This window comes from Doryrhamphus excisus, linkage group LG19 (assembly GCF_037039965.1).
Source record: "Doryrhamphus excisus strain RoL-2023G ecotype Guam linkage group LG19, RoL_Dexc_Guam_v1.1, whole genome shotgun sequence".
In the NCBI taxonomy this organism is placed as follows: Eukaryota; Metazoa; Chordata; class Actinopteri; order Syngnathiformes; family Syngnathidae; genus Doryrhamphus; species Doryrhamphus excisus.
The window spans coordinates 10940855-10957328 of NC_136375.1; the positions used below are offsets into that span (position 1 = coordinate 10940855).

At 46.4% G+C, this 16474-nt stretch overlaps 2 protein-coding genes across 3 annotated transcripts; one reads left to right on the top strand and one right to left on the bottom strand.

Annotated features, from left to right (window-relative positions):
* Positions 1 to 75: 75 nt before the first annotated feature.
* Positions 76 to 15109, bottom strand: tulp4a (TUB like protein 4a). Of its 2 annotated transcripts, none has more exons than XM_058057235.2 (14): positions 14901 to 15109; positions 13120 to 13880; positions 9852 to 9980; positions 8934 to 9095; positions 8686 to 8866; positions 8056 to 8163; positions 7804 to 7970; positions 7416 to 7640; positions 7101 to 7335; positions 6827 to 6971; positions 6499 to 6643; positions 6166 to 6259; positions 2700 to 6076; positions 76 to 2619 (listed from the first exon to the last, which is right to left on the bottom strand). In XM_058057235.2, the coding sequence occupies exons 2-14, from the start codon at positions 13369 to 13371 to the stop codon at positions 2503 to 2505; spliced, it is 5337 nt and encodes a 1778-aa protein (XP_057913218.2). In that variant the 5' UTR covers positions 13372 to 13880; positions 14901 to 15109; the 3' UTR covers positions 76 to 2502. The 2 variants fall into 2 exon arrangements, with proteins under 2 accessions (XP_057913218.2, XP_057913217.2); XM_058057234.2 differs by having other exon boundaries at positions 6499 to 6670.
* Positions 15110 to 15173: 64 nt separating this feature from the next.
* On the top strand, positions 15174 to 16469 carry mrps10 (mitochondrial ribosomal protein S10). The gene is made up of 7 exons (XM_058057236.2): positions 15174 to 15276; positions 15433 to 15485; positions 15571 to 15640; positions 15719 to 15858; positions 15945 to 16053; positions 16129 to 16218; positions 16293 to 16469. The coding sequence occupies exons 1-7, from the start codon at positions 15205 to 15207 to the stop codon at positions 16377 to 16379; spliced, it is 621 nt and encodes a 206-aa protein (XP_057913219.2). The 5' UTR covers positions 15174 to 15204; the 3' UTR covers positions 16380 to 16469.
* The last annotated feature ends 5 nt before the right edge of the window (positions 16470 to 16474 follow it).

Genomic DNA, 16474 nt, shown 5'->3' on the forward strand with positions numbered 1-16474 from the left:
CGCTCACACATTTATAAATGATATTCCTGCTTGACGTCACGTAATTTTCAATGCTGAGAACACTTTTTTTTGGCAACAAAGATGTTTTATTTCAAAAGATGCGTGACATATACAATTATAAAATAATTTACATGGCATGCCTTACTAATTAATCCATTCACTAAAAACGTTCAGTCACTTGTGTTTTTCTTCTCACCCCTTTTTTGTCTTTAAAGTCTAACATCTACAAATACAAAGCACGTTATTTCTAAAGAAAAGCCAAATCCTGCGGTATCTACATCAGGTTTTTATGAGTTCATAGAGGCAGTTCTGAACTCGGAACTCAGTGGCTTGCACTTTGTGAACATGTGACAATGATGTGAATGTGTCAGAAGCCTCAACACTGATGGGACTGGCGCACAAAATGCACACACATCTTGACAGAAACACGCTACGTTACTAAGTCTACACTTCCTCATTCGCGTCTTATTCCACCTCAAACAACACAAACCCACAAAAAAAGCTCCACCCCACCCCACCCCTGGACTCCACCGCACAATTTGGGCAACACTTGAAACAAAACCAAAAAAAAAAACACAGCAAAATGTTCAGAAAACTCCACAATATACAGTATGTATAGATACTATATCCCCTTTCGGAAATAATCTCATAAATAAAATGTACAGACCAGCAAGTTGAGATGCTGAACATAAAAAGAAATGTAAAGGGGGGGGGCAATAACAAAGGATTACTTTCTCCTGGGGAAAATATTGCACAAAAAACACAAAAAGATGGATTTTATACCATGCAATTTTTTTTGTCTTAACAAATCACAATAAGACGGTAAAATTCCCACCAATTCAGAGAGCAAAATGTTCCTTTTTATCTTTATCGCCTCTTTTTTTTTTTAGGAGTGTTTTGGCACACAAATTGATCCTATGATGTCACGGTCTGAAGAAACCACAACTCACTGGCTTCATCCTTCATTAGAGTTATTACCGCTTGGAAAAGCAATCAAGTAAAAGATGATTTCTGCGTGTTTTTGTCTCTTGAAAACAGTACTGTCGCGTTTGAAACACAGTGGCGACAGAAATGTCTGTCAGATTCACACCCGAGTCACTTTAAAACTCACTCATCATATGATATGTTTCTTATGCTAGGTGATTGTGAAATGGTGTTAAGAGAAACACTTAGAAAAATATTTCCCTGCACCTTGTTTCAGTGTGGCGCAGGCCCCTAACTGTGCACTTCACAGAAGTGACAAGCGGTGGCTGAAAACTCCAAACCTAAATTTACACTTGCAAGCATTTTGTCGTCACAGTGATACGCAATTTGGGGTAAACTGGTTGTAAACTGGTGTGAATTATGTGTACACTGGGAGGGGAGGTGAAAATTTTGAATTTGTGGCAAGGAAGGGAAGACCCCTTGGAGCAAGTCAGGGGGGAAACCTTTTGCATCTTCCTTGTGAATTTCAGATAGTAGCGGATCATAATGGCTGAAGCCATGTCTTCTGGTCAGCAAACTGTCTGTGCCTTCTTTTTTTCTAATTCATGCCTCCTTCTTGCGCTTTCCACAGTTCATTGCTTCCTCTCACAGTTGAACATCCTGTTGGTCCCTTGCAAATAGAGCAATTAACAAAGCTAGGCAATGCTGGGCAAAGTGGGAAGAAATAATATGCGTCCTGCGTACTATGTAGTACACTAATCCTAAACAGTACTTGACTTATCTGTAAATACTGTAAGTCATGTGGGAGGGTGGTTGAGTAAACTAGTCTTCAACCTGTTCAGGTGTGCCATCTAAATGACATGCATTGTCATGGCGAATTGCGAAGACAAAATGCGTACAAGTGATGGTTGGACGACGCAGTAATGTCATAATTCAGCCAAAAGTCTCCCAAATTAAAGCAGGTATGTGGTGATTACATAACGCAAACGCTGAGGAAAATCCATGTGAGTGCACAGTACATGTGTGTAAAACTCTCAATGCTCCTGAAAGGTGATAAAGTGAGCAAAAGGAATGGCGAGAGAGCAAAACGTAAAAGTCCCTTCAACCTTCCGACAAGAATAACAAAACTAAAAGCAAAAGCTGTGTCATGTAGTGGTGAGTGTTTGTACAGCAATGGATTTGAGTGCCCAGTAGTACCGGTGTGCTCTGGAATAATCATTAAAAAAAAAACAAAAAAACAACTCAAATCACCAGAGGGTGGTTTTCAAGTATTACTGCTGCTCCATTTTTTTTAAGTCATTTTCAAACTGCACATGGACAGCTCCTCTTTCCTCGTCTAAAAGCGTCTACGACCTAAAGCAGCGTTTTATTTGCATGATGATCACCAAAGCGCAGCTCTGCGTTGCAAAGGGGGGCACCTCTGGCCGGCGATCACAGCCGATGCTCATGGCATCGGCTAAAGTGGCAGCATCGTGTAGTGCAGCGGGATTGTATCCTCTCTTTGCCGTGTGAATACCCGGCTCGAGTCTTCTCTGCCGAGTCAGCCCATGTCGCTATTGAAATAAACACTCTGACCTCTCATTTGAGGCGTTGCGTGACATTCGCCAGAGCCACTGCGAAGGCTTGAACAGCAGAGAAGGGATACTGAAAGTCCAGGATGTAGGCATTGCCATCGATCCGGCCAAACTGCATCACCTAAAAAAAGGACACAAGAGACAGCCGTTGGATCCTGGATCATCATACGGAGTCATACAAGATGGAGTGATCTTTCTTACCTGTCTGCCCTCGAGTTCAATCTGAAAGTTCTTGGCAGACTCTTGTGTGACGCGCCCACCGAAGTCCAGCTGGTACACCTGCGTGGCCTCATTCCACAGCGGCTGCTTGTTCGCCATGACGTACACAAAGCCCTGGCTGCCCAGCCCTCGGTCCTCCTTCTCGTTGGCCTTTCGACACTTCATCTCATCCAGCTCGCTGGCCGCCCTCAGGTTCCGTTTACTCTTCCAGCCTTTCTTTCCGCTTTGGCACTGGTTGAGCAGCTCGTCTCCGCTGATGAACAGCTCCGGCTCACTTTCGGAGCTATCCTGGAACTCGCTGTTGGCCGTGGCCTTGCTGAGCTTCTTCGCCTTCAGCTGCTCCTTCGGGCCCTTAAGCTTCTTCTTGTCCCTCCCTCCTAGGCGAGGACTGGAGATGAGGGAGTTGAAATCCCCCAGAGCCCTGCCTTCCTTTTTGGACTTGCTCCCTTCAGCCAGAGGCGGCACATTCGCCTCCTCGGCCCGACCATCTGCCCTCTTGCGGTTTTTCTTGCTGAACTTCTCTGAGCGGGACGGCACAGGGCTCTCAGCTAAGGACAGCACCTCCTGGTAACCTTCCACAGCTTCTGCCATGGCTTCTTGCAATCCTGCATGATTCTGCAGTTCTGTATGTGGTGGTGGAGGGGGCGGCGGTGGTGGAGGAGGAAGTGGAGGTGGAGGCGAGAGGACATTTTTGTCTACCGCCATATGAGAAGCTTTGGGTGGCAGGGGCACAGCAGGACTGGCAATAGGAGGGCATGGGTTATATGTACCCCACGGTGTGTGGAGGGCAATGGGAGGAATGGGAAGCCCAGCACAAGCGCCTCCTCCGGGGTACATCGGCGGCAGAGGGCAGCACGCCAGGTTGGTTAGATTTGCAGGGTAACCAGCGGGTATGACGACAGTCGCATCCTGCTGTGAAAGAGAAACAGGTGCAACCACTTCCTTTGGGGAGGAGCAGGGGCGCGGCGACCCCAGGATGGGCTGGAGCTGGGCCCCAGGGTAGGCAGTGACTGGTGGGTACTGGAGAGAAATTTGGTAACCTGCTGCAGCAGCGGCAGCTTGAAAAGAGGCAGCAGCGCTGGGGGTTGTTGGGGACTTTGGAGACAGAACAAAAGGCAGCCTGGAGACATCCAAGTGCTGGCTGGGGCTAAGAATAAGTGGAGGTGGTTTGTGTGGTCCTGGGTGGCTGGTGGGGTTAAGCGTTGCGGTCCGTTCCTGAGGCACCCACACCTCCTCTGTGGCAGATGGGTCCCATTGGTAGGGAGGTGGGCGTTTGACAACCAGCCCTGATGTGTCAGCTCCTAAAGCCAAATGCCTCAACGACTGATTTAGTGCTTCATCCTCAGTAAACGCTGAATTAACATAATCAACACGTTCTCTGTTGCCGCCTCCTCCTGCTGCTGCTGCTGCTGCTCCTGCAGTTCCAGATGCTTCAAGCGAGCTCAGCAGGCTGTAAGAGGACTGGGAGGCGAGGGGGGTGGCACTGTTGGAGTGAACGATAACTGTGCTATGTGGTGCTCCATTTCCTGGAGGAAAATCTTGTCTGATGATAGTCCCCCCAGCTATTCCATTGGCGCTCCCTGGGGCTGTGACTCCAACACTGGACCCACTGCTACACTGGCTACAGGTGTATAAGGCTGTTTGCACCCTCTGCTGGTAGGAGGCTGCTAGTGCACTATTATTTTTAGCTTTCGGGGGCAGCGGTCTAGGCGGGTCCATCATTTGAGACACTTTGAGGTTTGCCTCCCGGCTGTTCCTCCTGAGAGTGGCATGGATGAGACTAGGGTCAAGCTTCTGTCCAGGAGTCCTCCCACCATTCTGATTGGCTGGGTCCGGATACGGGGGAGGGTCTCCACTTGGTATGGAATAGCGAGGTGCGGTGAGTCTGTTGAGGGTGGCCGAGCTGTAAGGAAGCTGAATCTTTTTGCCTTCTGTTGATGCTGCGGATGACGATGAGCTGACCCTGAGAGTGGAGGAAGTGCCGGGTCCCTGCAGGTTGTAAACATTCTGATTGCAGACAAGACGCGTTCGCGGACGACAAACCTCCTCCACGTTCCCACTGCTGTCAAAGGTCGTTATCCTCTCGTAGCCCAGCGGCGTTGGATACTGCCCTTGCTGCTGACCAGGGGGATAAATTGGGAAGTCCCCCTTCTTTGCACAAAGATCTCCAGGAGGGGGGGTTCCGGTGGATGCCCCGACTGCTCCCGATGAAGCATTTGAGGCGGACATGGAAGCAGCTGCTGCAGCCGCCGCCACAGCTGCAGCAACGGTTCCAGGATAAGGAGGAGGTGGATTCATCTTGCTGAGCTCTAGCGGTGTACTGAACACCACCGTGTCCCCCTCGGCCAGCTGCGGACCTGAACGTGTCGTCTTTATTTTCAAAAGCGTATCGTGTTCACCCCCGACACCTCTATCAAGGACCAAATCGGGAGGTGGGTGAGGGATCTGAATCTGCAGTGTGCCCGGCGGAAGCATGGCTGCTGCTGAAGTCTGTCCTGAAGACATGGAGGAAACAGGGATTTGAATGTGAAGCTGCTGCTGAAGTTGATGGTGGTGCTGCTGTTGTTGTTGCTGCTGCTGCTGCTGCTGCATCTGCTGTTGATGCATTTGTTGCTGTTGCAGCTGATGTTGTATTTGCTGTTGCTGTATGTGTTGTTGTAGCTGCTGCTGCTGCATGTGTTGGAGCTGCTGCTGTAGGTGCTGATTCTGTTGTAATTGTTGCTGCTGCTGTTGGACCATCTGCTGCTGTTGTTGTTGCTGCTGCTGCTGAAGCATCTGTTGTTGCTGCTGCTGCTGTAACTGTTGTTGATGGTGCTGTAGCTGCTGATGGTGTTGTAGTTGTTGTAACTGCTGCTGTTGTTGTTGTTGTGAAGGATGATGAGAGTGTGAAGGTCCTACAGTGAGGCGACCCATGTCCAGCCCTCCAAAGATGACCTGACCCGGACTGGAGTATCGGGTGGGCACTGTGTACTGGGCCGTAAGCATCGTGTCTTGATTTTGATCTGGACCAGCAGAAGCAGCCGCAGAAGACCCTGGGGAGGTGGCTGTGGGGTTTGTTAGAACATCCAGCTGAACATTTTGATTGGCGAGTAGGGACTTGACCAGACCGATACTTTGGGCGGGGGACATGGCCTGGGCGGGACTGTGGATGGGTGCAATGGGGATGTTGACGGTGCAAGGCGGGTTGTCATCGGCGCCACCAGCTGGGCCAGTGACTGGCAGATCATCTTCATCTTCGCTGAAGACGTTGGGGCTGAAGACGGGCAGGTTGATGTACTCCATGGAGATCTTGCGCACCTCCGGCAGGTAGATTGTCATCTGTCTGGGCTGAAGGTGGAGGAGGCTGGTTTTGTAGATGACTGAGGAGAAAGAATGTCCAAAGGAAGTCAGAAGAAGAGCCATCATTTCAACATCTGAGTGGCTAATCCATGAATGATAACTTATGTACCTGCACCAAGGTTTGTTGGCAAGAAGGCAGCAAGCCCAACAATCTTGAATTTTGTCCCCCAAATATTTGATGTGACCTGAGCAAGGTAGTTTTGCTGCAAGATATGTATTGAAATGATTAAAAATACTCACAGTATAGAACAGACGACAGGGTTACATGTAACAATATGAAGGTTTGTTTGTTTTTTTTAATACTAAAGCTTTCTTTAGACACTGAATAACACAAAAACATAGTTAAATTCAGTGTCTAAAAATGCTTTGGTACTGAAGAAACAAATGAACCTTCATGTAACAACAGCAACGACAAGCTGTACACAAGGAAGAAACAAAACACCTGAGTAATGTCATCTAAAGGAAATTCTCTCCTCGTCAGACTGGGCGATCCGATGGAAGGTTTTCGTATGGGTAACCGAGGCGACCTGGAGACCTCCTGGGCGGCACGGGACAGTTTAGGTGATTTCCTGGGATCAATGTTGATTCTGTTGGTAAAGGGACAAACTAAGTCTCTACAGAGAAGGTAGCAAAATGGGGGAGGGAAAGACGGTTTAGGCATGCATGGAAGCACAAAGCATGTGAGTTGTGTTGTGATCAAAGCAAATGTTGAATTACGAATGTTACGAACAAAAGGGAAACAACTGCTACAGATTCACCGGCCTGCTTACCTGGGCAGCTTGGGGGACTTGCTACCCCTGGATATCTTTGGAGACTTTTTGCCCACCCAGTCGTCGCTGAGCTCGATGTCACTTGAGTCTGAGCAATTGCAGCTGTCAATCATTGCAGATATCAGGCTGCTGCCGTATATCTCATCTGAGGAGAGAGAAGGAATAGTTCAGTAAATGCAGGTTGTTGTAGTCAGTGAGTGCATTTATGACTATATTGTTTACAAAAAGCACATTTACTAGTACATACACATTACACAGTTTTACACAGTTATACCTGTTTTTCCATCCATCTTGGGGTCCATAATGACAAACTCTGGACGTAATTTACTTATCCGTCTGCCTTTGAGGATTGGCACCAGACCCCCTAAATATTCCAGGTATAGAGTGTAGCAGGGACCCCCCACCTCTGGGTTATCCTCTGTACGCTTCATTGTACAGTGCAGACGTTCGTTGCCTGCTGTGGGGTAGCTGACAAAATCCCGCATGTTGTTGGGATCAGGGATGGGTGGCTGCGGGGGCGGGATGAGAGCATACACGTGTGTTATATTAGCGTATAATGTAAATGACTCGAGCAATGAAAACATCCTACCTTGATTGTGGGGGCGAAAGCGGCAGTGACGTAAGAACAGAGGCGTGACGGCATGGTGAGCTTGCCTACGTCTTTCTCCTCCTTCACCGCCGTGGCAATGCCTTGCTGGCAGAGGAGCTGCAGGCTGGCAACACGGTGCTCCACGCGCACAACGTAAAGCGCCGGGCCACACGCTAGGAAAAGACGTGAGTCCCGGTGGCCCCAGCAAAGGGTAGTGATGGGGCGCTGTGGGGGAAATGGACAAGTTGCACTTGGGTGAGATTACGCTGCCCGGAGAAGTTGCCATAGTGTGGATTGAGCTCATCTTCTCATTATGTCATCTACTCAATTAGCTGATACTGAATCAACAGTTTCAACAATGAACTCCACACAATCGAGCGAACTGCACCTGTGCTGGTGTTTCCAGTGTGTAGATGTGTTCACCCCGAACGTTAAAAAACTTGACAATAGCGTTCCTGGTAGGGGGAGGACAAGAAGGGTCGGGGGAGAGAAGCGTCCTCTCCATGCCAGCTACTGAAAGAAGGTCACCCTGCGAGCACCACTGGACGACCACATCTACGGAACAGAGGTTTTGTATTTATAAACAATACGGTTGTGTAAATGACAACTGCTAAGTTAACAAAGAGAAAGCCTGGATTACCTTTCAAGCCGGTGCGGATCAGAGTGGGTGAGAGGTCATCGTAGTTGTTCATCAGGCTAATGTCTCCGGAGGTGAAGCTGACCGTCAGCAGAGGTTTGTGGCTGTGCACTGAGATGACAACAGAAAGAAAAGCAATAAAGATGTAGACATCAACAATGGAAATGCATGTGTGGTACTGCACAGTGATCATCATGCATCATAATAGAGAACATTTGGCAGGTGGACAGCCTCCTGTCAAAGTCAGACATCATGTCCAGCGAGGTCAATCAATTATTATTAACTGATTATGTCATGAGTTAATCTGTATATAATGTGTATAATCTGAGATCCAGCAAAGGCAAGCACTTTTCCAAGGCACTTTTCTCAATGTGGTCTGCGTGAGATGCTCACCAGTGTAACATGATTCAAGGATTTAACCTTAAGAGGTGGGATGCACAGCCAAATGACAGCTCTCCTTCCCGTGGAACAAGAGCATGAAACATTGTAACAGGAAAGAGGGGGAGGGGGAGGGAAGCTCACAGATGGCCGCACATCTGCTTGTTCCTCCCGTGCAAATCAAACAGCTGGACAATTGTCCGTCACCGCTCCCAGCAAACATGACAGCCATTGTGGTTTCTCAGAGCAGCTCACCTTGCTGCGGTGAATATTCGTCCGAATCTGTGTCGCTCTCACTGCTGTCCTCCACCAGGAAGCTGGGGTAGTTCCAGGACATGCTGACGATGCCATCCGACTCATGCAGCAGAATGTGGGCCAGCATGCGGCCATGGCAGTCCATCACTATCACCTGTCCATCGGCGGTGCCAAACAAAACCTTGCGGAGGAAAGGTAAAAAGCTTAGAATACAAAAAACAAGAGAGAGGAATCAATGTGTGTTGTACCTGCTGGTCATCGGGAGTCCAGATACCGCAAGTGATTTGACTCTCCAGGTTAATCTCAGAAGACCAGTGCCTCTGCCCGCTGACTGAGCCCACCAAGACGAAGCCATCGCGGTAGGAGATGAGTGCCTGAGTGCCATCGTGTGACCATGTGAAGTCACTCACCTAACACAGCCACCAACAAACAGGACCAGAATCACACATATTTGTTTTACATGAGACTGGCTTTAGTTTTATACAAAATTACATTCATAGCAAAACACATGAGCACAAATCATATTTATGTCCTAAATGGCTTATTTTACCTGATTATATCTAATATTCATTCATTTTCTACCGCTTTTTCCTCACGAGGGTCGCGGGGGTGCTGGAGCCAATCCCAGCTGTCTTCGGGCAAGAGGCGGGGTACACCCTGGACTGGTTGGATAATATTTTTATACAAATGACTATAGGGGTGTTATTATATATCTGGAGGGCGCTAACAATATTAGCAACTGCGTGTAGAAGGAAAATATTACATTTATAAACAAGAAATCCTACTTAGCGGAAGTTCGTTTATCACTGTCAGGTCTGCAAACAACTAACCACAAAGAATAGGGATATTGCTCTCTCTGACCGCATACTGCACAACACATCAGCAACGCAACCAATGTCGTCATTAATGCTGTTGTTGCATTCACTGTAATATCATAATCAATAAGCATAATCAACATTTCAAAGCACATCCAAAGGGAAATAAAGCTGCTAGATTCTTACTACTTGTGATATTTTAAATGCAGGTTTACAATGATTTCTGCAACTTCGAAAGCACAAATGTCAGGCCCGACGTGACTTTAGGTTGTAAGGAGAAGCAAAGCCTCCTAATGATGTCACATCATATCTTCAAAGTATCTCTCTATCCCATGAAAAAGTGTCTCTTACCTGAGCTCCACGATCATTGACCAGCTCCACAGACCAGCGGCCTTCATACTGGATCCAAACAAAGATGCCGCCATCTGTATCACAGGTAGCCAGCTTCTGGAAGGGCTCATTCCATCGCACCAGGACCACCTTAAAAGCACAGGAATACACAAAATGAAGGAGCTTCAAGGACACATGTATACATCCAGCTGCAGGGAGCCACCAGTGACCACATTAGCAATGAGCTAAATTTAGCAAACGAATCTACTGTACAGTATATCATTAAGTGGGTTAACCTCATTTTGAGAAAGCCTCAAAGGAGCTGTAATTATCTGATATATTACTGACAGGAGAGCTGATGGAATGGATGGCTGAGGAAGGTTCCTTACTTGACTCACACATGCAAGTAAAGGAAGACAATGGTGATTGTTGCCATTGAGCAGTATGGATCATCTCAATCCATCAACCCATTACATTCTCCAGGCTCCTCTGTCTTTTCTTTCTGTGTGTGTGTGTGTGTGTATCTGTCTGCTCTTCTGTAGCGTGACTCAGCCTATTCCCAGAGGAATAATCCTAAGAAGGGAGCAGCTCCGCTCTCACTGAGCGCAGCAGCACGTGGGCTGTACATGCTCAAAGGCACAACACAGGGCAGGTTTTAGCTGGGCTTACACTTTCTGAGGGTGGACTCCCAAATGACCCGGCAACAGTGGCAACATCTCCTTTTACTCGCAAACGCAACTTGATCTATTCATGTCCCGGTGGAACGGGTGTAGGTTTAAAATCAAAATGAGCCACTGAACACTTACTTTAGCGGAATAGGTGGCTGTTCTATGGTCTCCTGGGTATTGTTTAATGAGGATCGAGATTGGTACTGTGCTACACTGATTACCCTTCAGGGAAAGGGTTTAGCCTTGGTCGCCGCAGAGGGACAGCATGTCACAAATATTGCATGCATGAGTACACAATCAACAAGTCTAAATCATAATAATACCGAATGACTCATTGCTCTCCTGCTTTACAAACATAAACTGTATTCTCTTAATGGTAAATCCTATTTAAAAAAAACTGTACATCCACTTATACTTACTTAATAATGAGATTATTGTTTTTTTTCTGTATTTACTGTTACAGTAATGCAATAAAACATGTTATGTATCTCCATTGGCCACCACAACTGAAGGCAGGTTACGTTTTTAGGTAAAAAAAAAAATGCCATTAAAATGATTAAAAATTGGTCTCAATCTGTGGCTGAATTACTCATTAAACTCATTAAATGACATTGCGTACCCACGTCGTGTCCTGCACCAGCATCTGCACAGAGGTGACAATAATCCATGCATGTGAGTGTAAATTTAGCAGTGGTGTGGAGATTAGTTAGTGCGAGCCGGTCCTGCATCCACATCCACCCCCACCCCCAGCGAGGGAGACAGCTGAGCACCTCGCCATGACACAGCGAGAGCTGAGAGATCAGACGTCACATGGCGACAGACGGGATAAGAGGAATAAGAAGCCACGGGACAAGACTGAGGGGATCACGGGCAGAGGATCCGCATGGACACGAGTGGACGAAGGGTCAGCAATTATCATCTGCATCATGACTACTACAGCATGTTGAACAAAAGCATTATTTAATAACATTTCCCTTTTTGACCCCAAAATCTAATAAGATAAGATGATGCTGTGATCTCTTTAATCTTTGGCCAGTCCTTAGCCATTAATAATTCCTGCTTGGAAACTGTTGGCACCGTCTTTTAATGTGTGTGCGCCTGGGTGTGTGTGTGTGTGTGTGTGTGTGTGTGTGTACGTAATGCTTTTTGTCAATTTTCTAAGCTGACCCCAGCAACTTAAAAGAGGAGGCCAAATCAAATCAAGGGGTAGCTTTCGGGGCGGTGGTGCAGTCAGCAAAAGTGAAAGGACATTGTGAAGGGGGGGGGGGGGGGGGGTCACATTGACAGGAGCACGTACTGTAGGTCCGATGGCGACAATGGCCGCTGGCATGAAGCTTGAATAAGCTTGGCTATGGATATGAATTTGTGGAATCAATATTCAGATTGTCTTAATCTCTGATTTGGAGAAGATATTAACCCTTAATTCAGTGGCAAATCACTTTTTAAATACAGGCGTCATAGCCAAGCTGGCATTTCAGGTGGCTGATCAGGTTTGATGTGTTGACGCTCCATGAGAGGTTGTCATTTTTAACAACAGTACACATAACTGCCAGGTTGCTGAGCCTCTGAAAGCGACAGTAATAACTAAGCAGTGTGGTGGTCTTAATATTGCGATGAAAGATTGTCATTCTTGTATTTTATTTCATCACAGTCTAGGAACCCGAGGACCACCTATAACAGCATCCAGTCTTGGGAGAACAAGACAGGCAAGCCTGTTATGCAACATGTCCTCTCAGTGGATGGATTAGCAAGGTAAAGTCATCTCGCCTAAGCACATTTAAGCTCAACGCAGGAGTCAAGAGGTCAGACAGGTAGAGAGTGCATTGAGAACATAAGAGGACGATGTATGAAGGTCCAATGGGACAGTTCATTGATGTAAAGTGTTTTGCCGCCTTCCCGATTTCTTACTTTTTTGCATGTTTGTCACACTTAAATGTTTCAGATCGTCAAACATTGAAATATTAGTCAATGTCAAAAGTGCAACCACACCACCGTAAATGGCGACAGACACTTGTAAAACAACATCTACTGCCAGTGTTGACAGTCTCTGATATTTATCTGTCATGCAGAATGAATAGGCTCGTCGAGACTGCACACTGTCATGGTGGGGGGGGAAACGGGAAAAAAGCATCAAGCAGCCTTGTCAAATGAAGCCTTGATCTATTTTGGATCCCATCCCAGAGGGAATATTTTGTAGCATCGCACGAGTGTAAAAATATCTTAGCGTTTTAAGTGTGGTACAACTGACAGAAAGTCAAGATGCAAGTTGTTGATTAAACTTGACATGAAGAAAACATGCAGCTTGCATCACATTTGGTGGAAAAATAGGTCTAAAGATGTCTGTATTCGACTATGAGAGGATCATGACAGCCACCAGAAAAGGTCCATAACATGAGATGGTGGTGTGGGATGCTCCGTCCCATGTCAATGAGGAGCCACCCAACTTGCTAACATCAGCTTGACTGATGCTATGCCTTAGCTATAATACAAGGATGCTGAAATTAGCTTGGACCTGGACCTAGACTTCTCAAATTTGGACTAGATTAATCATAAATCACCTTATATCACCATAAAACACAAAATCTTCTTTCTGCAACAATTCCAAAGAGTATCCATCTTACCTCACTATTGTGCCCTCTGAGGTTGAAGTTGACCCTCTGCGGGGTGGGCCGCTCCCGCCTGCAGTGGCTGGATGTAAACGTGACCCCGACGACTCCTCGTCCATTTCCGGTGGCGAGCCAACCCTCCTCGTAGTAGCGCTTTCGGCACACGGGTTTCTCCTTCTCGCTTTTTGGCACGCGGCCTTTCCATGACAGGCACAGGATGTTGGAGTCGCTGCAGAGGACCGGGCCATGCTCCACGGAGGCGAACATCCCTGCGGCGTAGGGGTGGTGATGCTTCTGAGGTTCCCCCTGTTAAAAGGCGCCACTCCTGTGCTGAGGTTACAGGTTTGATGATGGACGTGAGACAGCCATGGTGCATAGTATTTGCTCTTCCTTGGACATCAGTGAAATCTCTTTTAAGGATACAAATAACGTCAGAAAAGTGGAGAAATAAGGGTTGCAAAGGCACTAGTCATATTTGATGGAATGGGCCGATGCAGTCAGTTGCCTCCTTTTTAGAAAGTCACATCCAGGAACAAAAGAACCATATCAAGTAAACTGCAAATGCATCCACTCAACATGTCCTGCAGCTTCCCGATGAGGAGAGCGCCGTTTCTGTGCAGTTCAGCGTGTTGTCGTTGTGCTCCGTCCTCGTCATCATCCAATCCTGACTGTGAGTGTGAGAGGAGGAGCAGGGACTCCTCTCCATCAGCTGTAATCCTGCAGGAGAACCGCCTCTCCTTGTAATGCCATAACGCAGGCAAACCTCAGGCATCCCACTGGGGGTGAGGAAAATATATATTTTTTAAATCACAACATGGCTTTTAGCTTAGCAAATCTCATAAATAAACACTGACATAAACACAGCAAAACTCAATTTCCAACTCCTTGCTTATAAATATTAATAATCTGGCCTGAAATTACCCTTCATTCCCACTATTACTCACGTCTCCATGGGCTGCCACTTTATAGTTGGAGGACTATTCTGCTCAGCGGAAGGATATTTAACGAAGAGCTGAATTATTTAACACGCTCATGTATCATTTTAGCACAGTTTAATTAGTGCGGCCCCTTGCGGCGAAAACATGATCGAACCGGAGGTAAACAAGATGCAATAATGAATAGAAAACACAATTAATAATAATGATAATAAGTGGTCAATATGGAGATAGACTAATGTGAACAACCGATCAACGCGCAACAAAGATGTTGACAGTCATATGCCAATACTTGACCCATTGTATCTGAAAATTATCGACATTTGCATTTATATAAATAAAAGGTTACATCCTCCACCAGTTACCCTAATAAAGACACATGTAGACAAAAGAAAAATTGTAAAACAAGAAAAATGATGCTAAAACTGTATTTTAAGAAGCTACATGGCTAGCAATGCAGCTCCGCACATCATCAAAAAACGTCTGGACAAAAAAAAACCCTTTTCATTACAAAGATGGTGATGTTGCAGACCAAGTGTTTGTAGCTTTGCCGTCCTCGTCATCAACAACAAAAAATAAACCTAACAAAAAGAAAGGCGGCTAGTCGACGCGCTAACGTTAGCTGACCCAGAACCAACACAGGCGGCGACCAGGGGCTGTCCATCCGTTGCTGGCATCCGTCGCTAACCCGGCTATAGCTAGCATGACAGTCGACTACTTATATGTCCTTTTTAACCATAACAGTGAAGCTACTTTGGGATACATAAACACCAGTGCTAGTGTTAGGTGAGTGTTAAGTTTCTGGGTCACGTTTAGAGTGAATAAAACGATGGAGACATCAGCAGTGAGTGGGGAGCTTACCTCGGATTGAAGGCTGCTCTGTTGTCGCTGTACCTGCAGTCACTCTGCTACACTGCAGGGCCCGACAGCTGGGTCACGTGATGGTCATGTGATGCACAAACGAGAGTGCTCTGCCATCCTTCAAATAACAAGAATTCGAATTGTAAAGTATTTCATTTAGTATCTCATGTTTGTGGCAGTACAGCAATTTCCCTGCGTTGCTTAGTATTGTATACATCAAAGCAGATGTTATGGTCCCTCCAGGACGGAAGAGGCAGTAGAGGAAACATGCCACTTCCGGTTTCCCAACCTGCTCCTCCAAAACATGGCCGCCTCCGTGACACTCCGAAGAGAATTGTTCTCCCTGACAAGGATATTGAGTGGAATATCACGTTCGGTAATGCTTAATGACTGCTTTTCCATGTTGTCTGACATAAATGAGTAACATATGAAAAGTAGTTTATTTTGTTGAAATAGAAAACGCAGTGATGTTAGCCATAGCTTCCGAGTCATTGTAATTACCTTACAAGCTACTTACATGTTTGTTTTGTAGGGACCACCCGTTCTGGGCTCTTGTGCAGCCCCTAAGAAATGCTTTGCAATGCGGTAGGTAGTGGTTTTTGTCTTCTAACAATCGTATGTTATTAGCATTCTGTAGTAGCATTGCATTAAATGTTTAAAATCTCTGCAGGTCTCCACTCCCTTTGACCCAAGGCCCATCCTTCCACACAGCAGCAGCACTGTCATCAACAGTGTCACCAGTCAGTTGTATTATTTGAATCTCCTCCACTGGAATGTAAACCCATTTTATTTTAGTCATCACAAATATTTCCTTTCAGATCACCATCACAGAACAGCCGGACACACTTTTCCAGAAGGTGACAGTGTTGGTTAAAGGTCATGATCGTGCCGTTTTGGATAGCTACGAGTACTTTGCTACCATGGCGGCAAAAGAACTGGACATTACCGTCAGCAACGTGTGAGTCTTGCTTGAAGGGCCTCTTTACGTATTTGTTTTAGGGGCGAGGTAAACATGGTAATAAGTCTTGTTTCCTTCTGCTGCAGCTTTGAGCCCCCCAAGGACATAGAGAGGCTTACAGTCCTGAAGTCAGTTCACATCTTTAAAAAACACAGGGTTCAGTATGAGATGAGGACACACTACAGATGCATTGAGGTGAGATTACAGTGTCTCTCAGTATGATCAAGTGTCAGTAAGGCATTTAATTAAAAGCGTTGATTTTGTTGGCAGTTGTCTCATCTAACAGGCTCCACGGCACGGGTGTATCTGGAGTACATCCAGCGGAACCTTCCCGAAAGCGTAGCCATGCAGGTGACAAAGGTGAGTCTGTACAAGAAATATGTTGGAACAATGAAGTGTTCCCTTGCCTCATGATTTGGCCTCTTGTTGTGAAGGTTGCTATGGAGAAAGTTCCGGATCATATCACTGAACCCATGTGGAAGGATGAGCCCACGGAGGAAGCTCAGAAGCCCAGCCAATAGTATACATAGTTACTGTGTCAGTGTATGTTTTTTTAATAATAAAACCTTCACATTTTGACTGTCCAATAAAAATACAAGACCAGCACACATTGTTT

What these genes read in the sequence shown, in the direction of transcription:
- tulp4a (XM_058057234.2), bottom strand. Translation starts at nt 13,371, where the DNA reads ATGTTCGCCTCCGTGGAGCATGGCCCGGTCCTCTGCAGCGACTCCAAC. An exon ending in GATCCGCACCGGCTTGAAAG is followed by an intron (nt 7,971 to 8,055) that starts GTAATCCAGGCT and finishes TCTGTTCCGTAG; the next exon opens with ATGTGGTCGTCCAGTGGTGC. An exon ending in CTTTAGATGACATTACTCAG is followed by an intron (nt 6,260 to 6,498) that starts GTGTTTTGTTTC and finishes CATATCTTGCAG; the next exon opens with CAAAACTACCTTGCTCAGGT.
- mrps10 (XM_058057236.2), top strand. Translation starts at nt 15,205, where the DNA reads ATGGCCGCCTCCGTGACACTCCGAAGAGAATTGTTCTCCCTGACAAGG. An exon ending in TGAGTGGAATATCACGTTCG is followed by an intron (nt 15,277 to 15,432) that starts GTAATGCTTAAT and finishes TTTGTTTTGTAG; the next exon opens with GGACCACCCGTTCTGGGCTC. An exon ending in CACACTACAGATGCATTGAG is followed by an intron (nt 16,054 to 16,128) that starts GTGAGATTACAG and finishes TTTTGTTGGCAG; the next exon opens with TTGTCTCATCTAACAGGCTC.